The 12,662-nt window shown below is 34.1% G+C and overlaps 2 protein-coding genes and 1 long non-coding RNA gene across 3 annotated transcripts in view; 1 reads left to right on the top strand and 2 right to left on the bottom strand.

The window, feature by feature from the left end:
* The window catches only part of LOC136797056 (uncharacterized), an 11,797-nt gene extending 8,129 nt beyond the window's left edge, over positions 1-3,668 (bottom strand). The window contains exon 1 of the long non-coding RNA XR_010844857.1: positions 3,470-3,668. This is a non-coding gene — a long non-coding RNA (uncharacterized lncRNA). The remainder of the gene's footprint in view (positions 1-3,469) is intronic.
* A 1,817-nt stretch (positions 3,669-5,485) lies between these two features.
* Positions 5,486-6,468, bottom strand: LOC136797053 (uncharacterized). The gene is made up of 2 exons (XM_067052521.1): positions 6,375-6,468; positions 5,486-5,841 (listed from the first exon to the last, which is right to left on the bottom strand). The coding sequence occupies exons 1-2, from the start codon at positions 6,466-6,468 to the stop codon at positions 5,486-5,488; spliced, it is 450 nt and encodes a 149-aa protein (XP_066908622.1).
* Positions 6,469-7,697: 1,229 nt separating this feature from the next.
* APC10 (anaphase-promoting complex subunit 10) lies at positions 7,698-11,068 on the top strand. The gene is made up of 3 exons (XM_014437660.3): positions 7,698-8,013; positions 8,153-8,315; positions 10,633-11,068. Exons 1-3 carry the CDS (start codon positions 7,869-7,871, stop codon positions 10,934-10,936), a joined length of 612 nt encoding a protein of 203 aa, XP_014293146.1. The 5' UTR covers positions 7,698-7,868; the 3' UTR covers positions 10,937-11,068.
* Positions 11,069-12,662: the final 1,594 nt, after the last annotated feature.

Below are 12,662 nucleotides of genomic sequence, written 5' to 3'. Positions count from 1 at the left end.
AATTTTCAATCGAATCGGACAACTTTAGCCCGCCCACACACAAGGACAGCACGGACCTGATGTGCGCCTGTCAACGGCCAGAGCCGAACTCAACTTAAAAGAAATCCTTTACCCTAGATATGCAATTTTGTTTATTGTGCTTATTTCTGGAAGGTCTGTTTTCAGTTTGGTGACATGCGAGTTTGTAATTATTTTTGTCTTCATGAGGTTCAACGATAATCCATGTTGGGCACTTATGTACATAAGCTGAGTTAGCATGGTCACTATTTCTTCTTCTCTACTTGAGATCAGTGACACATCATCTGCTTATTTAAGTATGGTTAGTTTTGCACCGTTTATATTGATTCCAGTCCTTTAGAATAAGTCCCAATACTATACTGAAGATCTGTGGTGATAGTGTATCTCCATGCTTGACTACCCTCCTGATTCCAATCTTGCTTGACTATCCTCGTTGCAGTTCCTGTCGTTAGATATAAATGCTTTGTTGTCGGTATACAATATAGAAATGTATTTTTCCTCGATACCTATCGACTTGAGAGCTGTTGTAATGCTGGTATGATATATGCTGTCAAAGGCTTTGGAGAAATCAACAACTCCAAGGTAGACGTTTAAATTGTATTCTATACTTTTTTCTATCAGTTGGTTTACAACGTGTAAATGATCAATTGTAGACATGCCCTTCCTAAATCCCGCTTGGTCCAGAGGTAAATTTTCATCTCTTGTTTTTGTGTCAATCTCTATTGGATGATTTTTGTAAAAACTGTACCTATTGTGGTGTTTAATGATGATATTGGTCTGAAGTTTATTAATTTAGTCCTGTCCTCTTTCTTGTGAAGCAAGACAATTTTTGATGTTTTCTAGTCAGTGGGCATTTCTTCTTTTTATTATTTTTAAGATACTTTTTTAAATTTTTCCTGAGGTCTTTGCTTTTGAACGTAAGCTGGAGATTCTGTCTTCCTTTCTTTATTATTTCTTTTTTTTTTTCTAATATTCCTGATCAAAACATAGAGTGCTCAAATATTTATCTATTGGCTGCTATAAAATAATAATAACCAAATAAAAACATGTTAATGCAGCCCAAAGCCCTTTGATTTGTGCCCAAAAACCGACCACAAATTAAAGCCAACTTATGCTAGTGATTCCAAATAATGACACTATATGCTTTCCAGTGGCTTGCCCGAATTCGCCACTGTTATGCTGAAGTGTAGCAGCACCTTGTAGGGGGAAAATCTTATTCGAAACCCGTTTAACCGCCTCTTCACATTAACCGATGGTAAAAAGAAAGTCATTTTTTTTTCGCACGGTTAAGTAGTTTCAGCATTTAAGCTACCATCTAAACTAAATATTCCAGGGATATTATGTAAAAAAAGGAGCAATCATGGACATTCAAAACAATCAGTTTTGAAAACAAAATTATTCGATAAACAATAAAAAGATTCTAATGTAATAACACTGTGTTAGCAGTTGTAACCAACCAGACTTAAAAACAATTCTACTCAATGTACACGTTTGTTACCACAGATCCAAGACTTGTACATATACTTGGTAAACAAGCGAAGCAACAAACACCGATATCCACACACTAGTGTGTCTTTTGAATTTTTTTGGTTATAACATTCGATTTAATCTATTTTTACTATAGAAATAAACAAAATAAAGATAAGTGAAATGAAAAGCAAACGTAAATATCAGTCATGTAGGTTGTATATAGATGACAAAAATTGATAGTAATCGTACTACATAACTCTATTAAGTTAAGAATTAAATATCAATTCAACCTTCATTCTAAACTTTTTATCAGAAACATTTTAATTTAATTGCCTACACACATACTGTCTTTAAAAATATATATATTTGTGCTGTTTCAAGTCAATAATAAACTGCTAAAGTTTTTCCTTTTTTTTTTTTAATCATTTATTAATTGTTATTTACAACTGTATAACATATATAAAACAAGTAAATTTGCTATAGGTGAGATAGTGACATGCTACATACGAGGCCATCTTCTTTTCAGACGCCTAGGAGCATTATTAGGTAATGAAGGAAAAGCCAGGTTACAAACAAGTGTATTTGGGGGGTTGGGAAGTTTTCCATGGAAGTGATGGTATCTGGTTCTGGCCAAATCGGCAACATATGGAACATTTAGGTCAAGATGGATGACTTGATTTGTGACAAAGTAAGGAGCGTTAAGGATTTTAGGAAGGATTTTGGACTGTAAGGATAGGATTCGGGAGGAATTTGATGGTTTAGTGGAGCCCCAAAGCTCACCTCCGTATGTCCAGATAGGCCTTATAATTGTCATGTAGATCAATCTTTTGTAATGGATTGGCAATTTAGACCGTTTGTCTAGTAAATGTAATAGTCGAAATCGACGAGCAGTTTCCTGTCTTTTCAGTCTTGTATGAGGATTCCATGTCAGTCGTTTGTCGAAATGTCCTAAGTAACGGATCTGTTCGACAGGAATAAGTGGGATATTGTTAAAGGATACTGTTGGACAAGAGGTCATTGGTTTACGACGAAGGGGTAAATGTGATTTGGTGGGATAACTGCTAAAGTTAATTATAAAAATTTAAAACAACATATTTACAACCGATCGATAGAATCTTAAAATATATGATCTTAAACTATAGTTAATTATTGAATCCGAAGGTAGGGTAAATTATTCAATTAATTAAAAGAGAGAGCATGATTTATCTCCCAATGGTAACTAAATACAAACGTATGGATGGAGGACAAGTGCTCTTAGCTTTGTGTCCAAAACCGACACCAGACGAGTTGGACGCAAATTCAGGCTTATTCGTACCAGCCAATCTAAATAACCCATTCACACATTTGGGCACGCATAAATTTTGCCACAGTTCGGCAAACGTGTAGAGGGTTTAAAGCTATCCCATAGTGCATAATATATATTTCATAAATAGTTGAGTCTACATTTACTTTTTTTATACTATAAATTTATTGTTTTTAAAATTATGACTCTCGTGTATTTTTATGAAAGCACCAAAAACAGAATTTATTCACTTGGTATTTGTCGAGATAATTAAAATTTACTGTTTTATCGGCCTGTTACGATAGGATACACTGCCTAATCGGCTGATGATACGAATATCGTTGTAAGTTCATATAATCCCATTTCTAAAAAAAAAAATGTTTAAACCTTACAAGTTTAATAATAAAGTAATATTAATTTAATAAAATCGGCAATAAAAAAATGTATTGATTTTCTTTTGAATTCTTTAGTTATATATTTTTAGCAAATTTATGATTTATATGATTTTTTTATTTAATTAGTTTATGCCCGTACATTTACTATCAATATTTTGTTTAAAACATTTTACTACGTATCAACATTTAATAATTTAGTATATGTCAGTATCTAATTAGTACAAAATTAAATAAGATTAACATCAATATTACTCATAAAATATAACTTGTATTACATAAATTTAATAAGTTTCTTAATACTCACTATACCAAAAATACTTATTTGACAATTCTGGTCGGACTTGTCTAGCGAAGGCCATAGGTTGGTGCTCTTCTATATCTTGAATATGAAGAGCCAATGGTTTCTCTTCAATATCTTTGATTTGGAAAGCCAAAGCACTGACATAGATCACACATAACAAAATGGAGAAAAAATTACAGACCATCTTCCTACAGTCAAACGATCAAAACTCAACTGAGCATTTTCTTCAAAGCCGTTAATCTTTTAATCTAACTATAAATAGTTTAATAAGCTGGTTAAGAAACTGGATCAAAAATATCGTTGCTGTGATAAAACGTAACTCCGAAAAAATTAACTACATTATCTTTATAATTTTAAAAATAAATCATATCTTATTCTAGAGACTTCTTGTCTCAATCATCCTTTTGTAGAATATCTACTTACTCAATTTTTTTTAACTTCGAGAATTCTTTCGAGATGTCAAGAAAAAAGAGTTCATTTTTATTCTGAAATCGTATAATATTTTTTTCGTGTAAAATGATACAACTCCACGTAATTTATGAATCCTGTAAGTCGAAAAAAATAAATAAACATAAAACAATAAAAGGAAGATGACCCAGGAAGGGTAAAAAAAAAATCTCAAATAGTAATAAGATTATTTAATTTGAACCAACCATTTAAACTGGTCCAGTTATCATCTTTGTTTCAATCTGACAGGCCTGCAAAGTGGTTAACAATAAGTAGTTATCTTCTACTATTTTAATACCTTTCATTGACCGTAACCCGGACTATCTTCTAACAATGCCCTACGTACGGTAAACATTCTTTTTCTCATATGTATTTTAGTTTTATTTACTTATATATGGAATACATAGTAAGGGTAAGTATTGCGATCAGTCAGCGTAGGAGTCGAACCTTCTCCCGGATTCGGGTAACCACTAGACCCACTCTGATCTTACCTTCCGTGACAGCCTTCCACGCCAGTAGAACCGGCAGAGTAACCACTGCGGTCTGTGTGCCAGCATACGCTACACGCATCGATCGTACTGCTGTAGGTTGTATCACTTCTCCTTCTAAAATAGCTGTCAGAGCTTCGGCAACCTCTTCCTTTGTGGTAAGGGCATCCAAGTCCCTGATTTCAATCAGTGACTCTTGTGTCCACGCCCTAATTTGAGCGTCATTTCCTAGTGCACCTTCAAGAGTGCGCTTCATGTTCTCCAGGGCGCCACCAGACGTCCGGTCCAATTGGATCAGTAAATTTCCTGTGTTATTTTTTCGGACCTTCAAGATATTTGTACCTAGGCCTTTCAGAGCGGGGTCGTCTCGGACTTTCCGGAGAGTATCCGCATAGGTGCTGGACTCCGAAATCTTGATTGTCAAGGCATTCGGTCTCGGTGGTTGTGGACGTTTTCCCTTCCTAGTGTCCTTTTTCCTTCTAGAAACTCTTTGCCACTGATCATCTTTAGGGAGTTTATGATCTTCCACGTGCTGCTGGGGCTGATCCAACGTTGCTCCTTTCTCTGATGCCTTTGTTTTCTCCCTTCTGCGGGCGGTCTCTAGTCGGGATTTCGAGGGTACTGGCTGTTCAGTTTGCCTTATTGCTCTTCCATTCTTTGATGCCTTCAACTTATTCTTAGTCGCAGTCTTCTGCGCTATTTCTTCCTGGAGTCCAGCTTGTAAATATGGAGATACTCCGAACTTCTCTCTAGGTAGGGGCGTGTCTAGTAGGGTGACCTTCATCGTCTGAGTTCCAACGTTTACTTTTACACTCTCTGTTGTGAGTTCCCTCAATTTGATCTCCAGTGCCTCCAGGTAGTTTTGTATCCTACAGGCATACTCTCTTATTTCACCGTGTACATTATGTCTTTGCTGGATATATTTCTGTAGACCATCTACCACTCCAGCCAGCTTCGTCCACTCTTCTTGACAGTATTCCAAACTTGTAGCTTTGAATGCCACAGTCGCCAAGTTGACAACCACTGCTCTTGCTCGCTCTCGTCAGACGCCGGTACTGGGGATCCTACCTCCTGCACCGTAAGACTAATCTCCTGCTCTTTCATTGCATACATAATATATATAAGAAAATTTTGAAGCCGAATTAAGCTGTTCAGACCGATTGACTGTACAAACATAGTTAGGAGTTCGGTAACTTTCAGCGTTTTCTTGGGGCATTTCCAAGGCCTGGGCTTGTCTGATAGCAACATTCAAATTTAATGTTTTATTTTTCAAAAGGCTTTGTCTAATATGTGTGAAATTTATGCCATTTATAAATGAGTTAGGAATATATTCATCTCTGTATCCAGTCGCACTCACAGATTTGAAATCACAGTCTCGACTGAGTTGTTTTAAAATCTTGAAATATTGATTAATTGTTTCCTCAGGTTGTTCCCAGACAGCTAATAAATAACTCGCAAATATTTTGTTTTTTTGGTTCATTGTTTTTTCTCATATATTGATATAATTCAAGTTGAATTCAGTAGTTTTATTGTATCTTTGTATAATTTACAATCACTAACGATTTCGAATGCTATTGGAGAAAGAAAATTGATCAATACCTTTAATTTGTCCTCTTCAGATCTGAATTCCGTTAGGGACAAAAAAATTTCGAATGTTGTTAGCCAATGCGTCCATTGTTTTGTAGCACTAACATACACTCCTTTGATAAATTTTTCTTCGGCATATGGTTTTAAGGAATTCGTAAATTTTGAACTAACTATAAAACCAATTTTCACATTATCATGTTGTGTTCTTTGTTAATGATACATTTGCTGCTGTTTTTCCAAATTTGCGGTAAGCTTCTGGATTTTGTCTTTTCTTATTTGTCCTGTTAGTGAATGCAACATAGGATGGTTAGTTGAGTAATGGCTTTTTATATTGAATTCTTTCATCACTTAAATGTATTCATTACACAGCAAACAAATGGGCTTACCATTGCGCAAGATAAAAAAGAATGCTTCAGTCCATTTTTCTTGAAACTGGCGACCCTCTGCATCTACTTTTCGTTTCTTTCCACCAGACATCATTTTCGTTTACTTTTCGTACGATAAACTTAATAACAAAATATAGAGAAGCAATAATGTTTTGTTGCGCCGTCAGTGAGGCTGGAAACATCGAAGGCCGCCATTAAATGATGGTCCTCACTCTTTGATGATCGCCACCACTCGGATTGCTCGCTATCTTGATTCTGTGAGTATGAGTAAGTAGTGTAATATTTTTTTTTGAATTGGGTCTTTCAAAATTTCTCCCAGGTCAGGTAAAATCTTTCGGTGGGCCGGGGGTTGCCCACATATGCTCTAGAGGTTATTAGATCTGGTGAGCACATGGTTGCATGATCGCGCGTTTACTTGATCATAATTATTTAAAATTTCACTATATATCACAAGTAGAAACATTAATATAAAGTAATAAATGTAAGTAACAGGTGAAGGTAACATATGAATATAAAGTGCGGATTAAATATATAATAATAAATTAACAGATAGGAAAGTAAAATATATATTAAAAGAAAGGGGGGTTTAAAAAAAAATTGATAAAAGATATGGGAGCACAATAAACTTCAGAAATGCAAAACATAGAGTTAAAGAAGAAGTATGGAGGTTTAATGAGGCTTAAGTTGTGTCGTTATGTTAGAGAAATACTCTCTTTATCCAATTAATGATTGACGGATTTATGTGTTAAATTCTACTTTTTATATGGATTTAAGGCATAAATTCGTTTCCTTTTACCACACCCGAACCATATCCCTTTTACTATTACACATGGTCAATCATTGATCTTTCAGTTCCAAAAATAAATTATTTTTTTGTTTTGTTTGAAATCAAACAAATTATAAGAAATTATATTGTAGCATTAAATCTATACCTAACCTATACCCATGTGTATACCATACCTACTTCACCTATCTTTTACCTTTTACGCCTACCTCTTTACCATATTTATAACTATTTTTTTATGAATAGTTTCCTACAATCTATTTGTCTAGATATATATTTAAAACTTCTACTACACCTGGTTCTTTTTATTGATAACTTGTTACAGTCTACCTACATGTTTACTTTCTTATATTGTTCTTATTAATTCTTTCTTATGTACTTTATAAATATAAGAATTGTTTTGAAATGTTTTGTTAATTCTAAAATGTTTATATCTTGTTTTTTCATTGAGCACTGCTGAAGCCCTAAAAAGTGGGGTGAAACGTTGGTTAACAATAAATAGTTTCTTTTACTATTTTGAAACCCTTATTGACCGCCATCCGGACTATCTTTCTCCAATATAATGAATTTCAACTTCATTCTCTTTGGCACGTAACAACATCATAACCTCCTGAGTTGTTTACAAACTTGTTTCCCGCTAGAATGAAAGTTGAAGTTGAGTGAGTTAGAGACAGATTATTATTATAATAGATAAATAGATTGGAATTCAAATGCACAGGCATGTTGAAAATGAAGTACCTCAAAAGCACGAAGGTTTACCTACGACCACCTTAGATCCATTCGAGATGGTACGTTTGGGTTTATTAAGAGAAGTTGGAAATCGTGCAATTTGGACCTTATCTTCCTGTAAACCTGGTAACAAAAATCTTGTTAAAGTTTTATTTCATATTTAGTCATTAATGGATTCTTATTTTATTAATATCTTCCCTTTAATATTTTGGTTATGATCAAGGAACTGTTGTTGATTTCTTATTAAAATTAAATTGTTACACAGGTTTTGGTGTTGACCAGTTGAGAGATGATCTTTTGGATACATATTGGCAATCTGATGGCCAGCTACCACATTTAATTAGTATTCAATTCAAAAAGAAAACAGTTATTGCTGACATATGTATATATACAGACTATAGAATGGATGAGAGCTACACACCGTCACGGTATGTAGTTTTTGATAAATTAATATCTCTTCTTGATTTTTTTGACACTTGATTATCAAACGTTACGAGGTGCGTAGGCATGTTTTCACAATTACAGTGTAGTATCCTGTTGTGGAATATAACTAATAATGTTATTATCATAACTATAATTGGATCATAGCTTTCTGATAATGTTCACTGAAAATATATGAAGCCCCCAACTGATCCTTCTCATTTGAGGTCAGGGTCTAAATCATATAAAGATAAATCACTTTATGTTGTTAGGTTTTTATGAACGATGGTGTCAAGTCAACCATTTTCTCATTCTGAATAAGTATTAATGAAAGTATAAAATGTTAATACTTACAGGTTAGCTTTGTACTACTGGTGGCTTTAGTATATTGCAAATTTGCTTTGATAGTGTCACATCTGACTAAAGTTTTGTTATCTCATATTTGAAATATTGTACCATATACTTGTATAAGTTCGTAACAATTGTACTACCTTTCTTTGAAATAGAATTCAAAATGAAATATCAAAACTTTTTTTTCTTTTGTTAGATATGCCATTATTTAAGGAAGAAAATGTTATTTGAAATATTTAAATCAATATTTTTGAAAACATTCTTAATACTTTTATTAATATTAAAACATTTATTTATTCACTTCTTGAGCTTAATTGAAATAAATTATTTGTTACCATTCTCTTGAAAATGGTAACAAATAATTTATTTTATAAAAATACTATTTCTCATCCATAGTGTTTATTCTAGTTGTTGACAATGTATTGGGTCGTTTCATATAAAATGTCAGTTTTCACTGGAAAGATTATTTAGTAAAACAACTTCATGAAATCAAAACATTTTTGTTCAAAATGTTTACCCTTATTTTCTATACATTTTCTGTAACGTCTTATCAACTCTCCAATCCTAGAACTGAAAACTTCAGGGTTTTGTAAAGAAATGAAGTCAGAAATTTTCTGAGGATCATTTTCAAAATTTTAAATTTATGTAAGTAGCCTAAATTTCTTAACATATGGGAATCTGTTGGAACACGTAATAGTGGATTGCTCTGCTATGGAAGGACACCGAGCCAGGCTGTTGAGAAAGACCGGGATTTTCGCCCTCACTGAGTCGGACTTTCCCTGGTTGATGGAAGAAGAGAATTATCCCTTTTTCAGGGAGTTCATTTACGGATGGAAAGAGGTGGTGGGCCCAACTCATTTCACAATGGGAAGGACTTGACCGCCCAACATCGGCGAGCCACCAGAAGATGAGAAAGCTGGCCCAGACTGAGACCTGGAGGGATGGACCAGCCTGGTAACTGCAGGAGGCACCCAGACGGATGCGCACCAGAAGGGCCTACCGAACCGATGCAGCGGACAAGGTGCAGCTCCACCTGTAAGGTGCTAAACCTAGTGCTGGGCTGCACCACAGTAAACAATATGATAAAAGAATAAAAAAAAAAAAAAAAAGAAAAAAAAAGGAAAAAAGAATTAATGATCTTTGGGAGCAGTGGGATGTGCAATCCCCCTCCTAGTGGCAAGGCTCTTTTTTTCCCTAGTAAGTAGTGGAACAAATAATTCATAACACTTTAACTACTGCTGCTCATTAGAATGTTCTTGAGGTACCCATAACCATAGATTTACCTTTCTTACTTTACTAATGGTTATTGAGTGTCGAGAAACTCTTGATACACTTGTATTCAGTCGTGCTGTAAGTCTTGTATCTGTTAGGGAAGAAAGAAAACCTTCTTCCACATTAAACTTATGTTTGGTGTCATTCATTGCTGGTGGAAAAATTTTTCAGGTCTATTCATTGCAACATCCTTTCCTGAACTCTGTGTTAATGTGTTTTGCAGCTTGAGCTGGCACGTGTCCAGGTTTAAACTCATAAAAAAAAATTACTTGAAAATCGTGTGTTTCCATACTAAACAGTGTGCAATCAATTGGATTGATGGTAAATATTATGAAAAAAAGAGAGGATTAATAATGATTCACTGACTGATATGTAAACATAAGCGTTGTAAACAACAATAATCCTATTTTGAATTTCTGAAATAATTAAAACAGACCTTTCATATAAAATGACCCAACACATCAATATGACCTCTTCATTAATGTAGTTTCTAATTAGAACAGTATATTGCTTTTAAGCGCAAATATAAATAGGTATGGGAATATCTTTTAAATATTTTTGTTTGTAATCTAGAGATATATATAATCCATTATTTATTCAGCATTTCAGCATATATTGATATTTACAGAATCTTTTTATAATCGGTTGCATTAATTGATTATTCAAATGATTTTTGATCTCAGTTTACCTATTAAATTTCAGATTATCTATTCGAGCTGGTTCAAGTTATAATGATATTCAAGAGATAGAAACTGTTGAATTTCACGAACCAAATGGCTGGGTTGTAATTCCTGTAAAAAGTGCTAAAAATGGTGTTCTGAAGACATTTTTACTCCAGATAGCTGTTATCAGTAATCATCAAAATGGACGTGATACTCACATACGACAAATAAAAGTGCACTCCCCTGCTGATCCGTTATTTGGTGGCTTAGGACATGGTGGTACACAGCAATTTCCTACAAATTTTGCTACACGTGAATTTTTACAGTTTACTACACTGAGGTGAGTAACTTCATAAATGAACAATTAGGAATGAAGTTTATCTATCAAAATGTTCCAGATAGAAATACAATTTTAATTAGTTTTATAAGTGTTAAATTTTGTATTTAGACTAACAAATACATTCTTTTTTTTTTTTTATATAATCATTTGTTTCATTCTTCCTGGTCCAAATTTGTATTGTATTATGAATTGGATGTCTGTATATATTATATAAAATCTAATATTCAGGCATGGTATTGAGTATGAGCAGTAATGAACTTTAATGATAGGTACGAAGAGAAGGTGATTAGGACTGCCGTCAGTGAAGAACATAAGTATGTAAAAACTTATTTATTAGTGCTTACGTTTCAGCCTTCATCAGGACTAAGGACAAAAACAAGATGGCAACCATGATGGTTAAATGCAAGTTCAGAATAACAAGAAACACTTCAAGATAACAGATAATATGGGTAATTAGTAGTTGTATGAAGCATGCCTTCAACTGAAATGCCTGGCACTTTTCACTTCGGTTGGCTGGTTTGGTTGCAATGGACTGTATATAATTGAAAATGATACATGATTAAATGAAAATAAAGTTCTATTATCTAAGTTACAGTAGGTGTATGGGGTGGCCAAAACGAAACATTGATGGTTAAAAGGGTTAATAAATTTTGAATGACTGGGCTATGGAAAATTGTAGATATAATGAGGTGGTTCATGATGTGAATGTTAGGTGTTGCATTGGACTTACTCCATTCTCTGGCTACTCCCTCCTTATCTCTTGAATTCCCTCATTTCTTGATCTCTCTCTCTCTCCTCTGCTCCAGGGGGCACCTCCAAGCCTCTCTACTTACTTATTTGCATTACAGAAGATTGTGAAGAAAAAGAGAACTGTGTTGGCAAAATACAAACAAGATGGCTCTGAGTGTGCAGGTTGCTTCTCTTCCCACCGAGAGCGTTGGAGGAGGTAAATGTTTCTTGCTGGCCACATAGGTGCTGCTTGTGCCTTTCTTTTGGGGCCCCCCCCCCCCCCCAGTCCAAATTAAAACTTATTACTAAGTAGTATTGAAGGATATGTTCAATGGATTACAATATCCAAACATTTTCTTTAATAACACTCTGGTACTTATGTACCTATATTGCCTGTTATCTTATTATGTTTCTGAGGTTCCATTTAATCATTAAGGTTGCCTTGTGTTTGTTCTTGATGGAGGCATGAAATTCTGGCCGAAATGTTGGCACTACTAAGTAAGTTTTTACTTATTTGTGCTCCTCACTGACTACAGTCCTAATCATCTCTTCGTATATATAATGTATAGTCAACTATCAACTCATCTTTAATAATATTTCCATGATTATAATTTATTTTTTTGATTCAATATTGCTTTTCTTTGATTTACTAAAAAAACAAAAAAAAAAAAAATAGTTTACATATTACCTATTTTGTAGAATTCGAAGAAGCAGCATATGAATTGGGCTTTAAGGTAAATGAAGACAAGACGGTGTACATGAAAAGCACAAGAGAGGATAAGTAAGAGAAAAGCAAAGTGATGTTCAGAGACCACAGTTTCAGTTCAGTACATCTGTTTAAGTACCTGGGAAGCCTGGTTACAGATGACAACAAAGTAGAGAGCGAAATAGAGGACAGGATAGCAGCAGGAAATAAATGTTATTTCTCTCTGCAGAAAATACTGAATTAAAGCTCTCTCTAAAATGTTGAGAGTGGTCATTTACAATAACCATTGTAAGGC

The sequence above is a fragment of the Halyomorpha halys genome, unplaced genomic scaffold (genome assembly GCF_000696795.3).
Source record: "Halyomorpha halys isolate HHAL.00 unplaced genomic scaffold, Hhal_1.1 Scaffold3030.1, whole genome shotgun sequence".
Lineage (NCBI taxonomy): Eukaryota > Metazoa > Arthropoda > Insecta > Hemiptera > Pentatomidae > Halyomorpha > Halyomorpha halys.
The sequence above is the reverse complement of the archived record's forward strand: the minus strand, read 5'-3'. Positions and strand labels throughout refer to the sequence as shown.

What these genes read in the sequence shown, in the direction of transcription:
- APC10 (XM_014437660.3), top strand. Translation starts at nt 7,869, where the DNA reads ATGCACAGGCATGTTGAAAATGAAGTACCTCAAAAGCACGAAGGTTTA. An exon ending in CTTATCTTCCTGTAAACCTG is followed by an intron (nt 8,014 to 8,152) that starts GTAACAAAAATC and finishes ATTGTTACACAG; the next exon opens with GTTTTGGTGTTGACCAGTTG. An exon ending in GAGAGCTACACACCGTCACG is followed by an intron (nt 8,316 to 10,632) that starts GTATGTAGTTTT and finishes ATTAAATTTCAG; the next exon opens with ATTATCTATTCGAGCTGGTT.
- LOC136797053 (XM_067052521.1), bottom strand. Translation starts at nt 6,468, where the DNA reads ATGATGTCTGGTGGAAAGAAACGAAAAGTAGATGCAGAGGGTCGCCAG. An exon ending in CTTTTTTATCTTGCGCAATG is followed by an intron (nt 5,842 to 6,374) that starts GTAAGCCCATTT and finishes GTTATTTATTAG; the next exon opens with CTGTCTGGGAACAACCTGAG.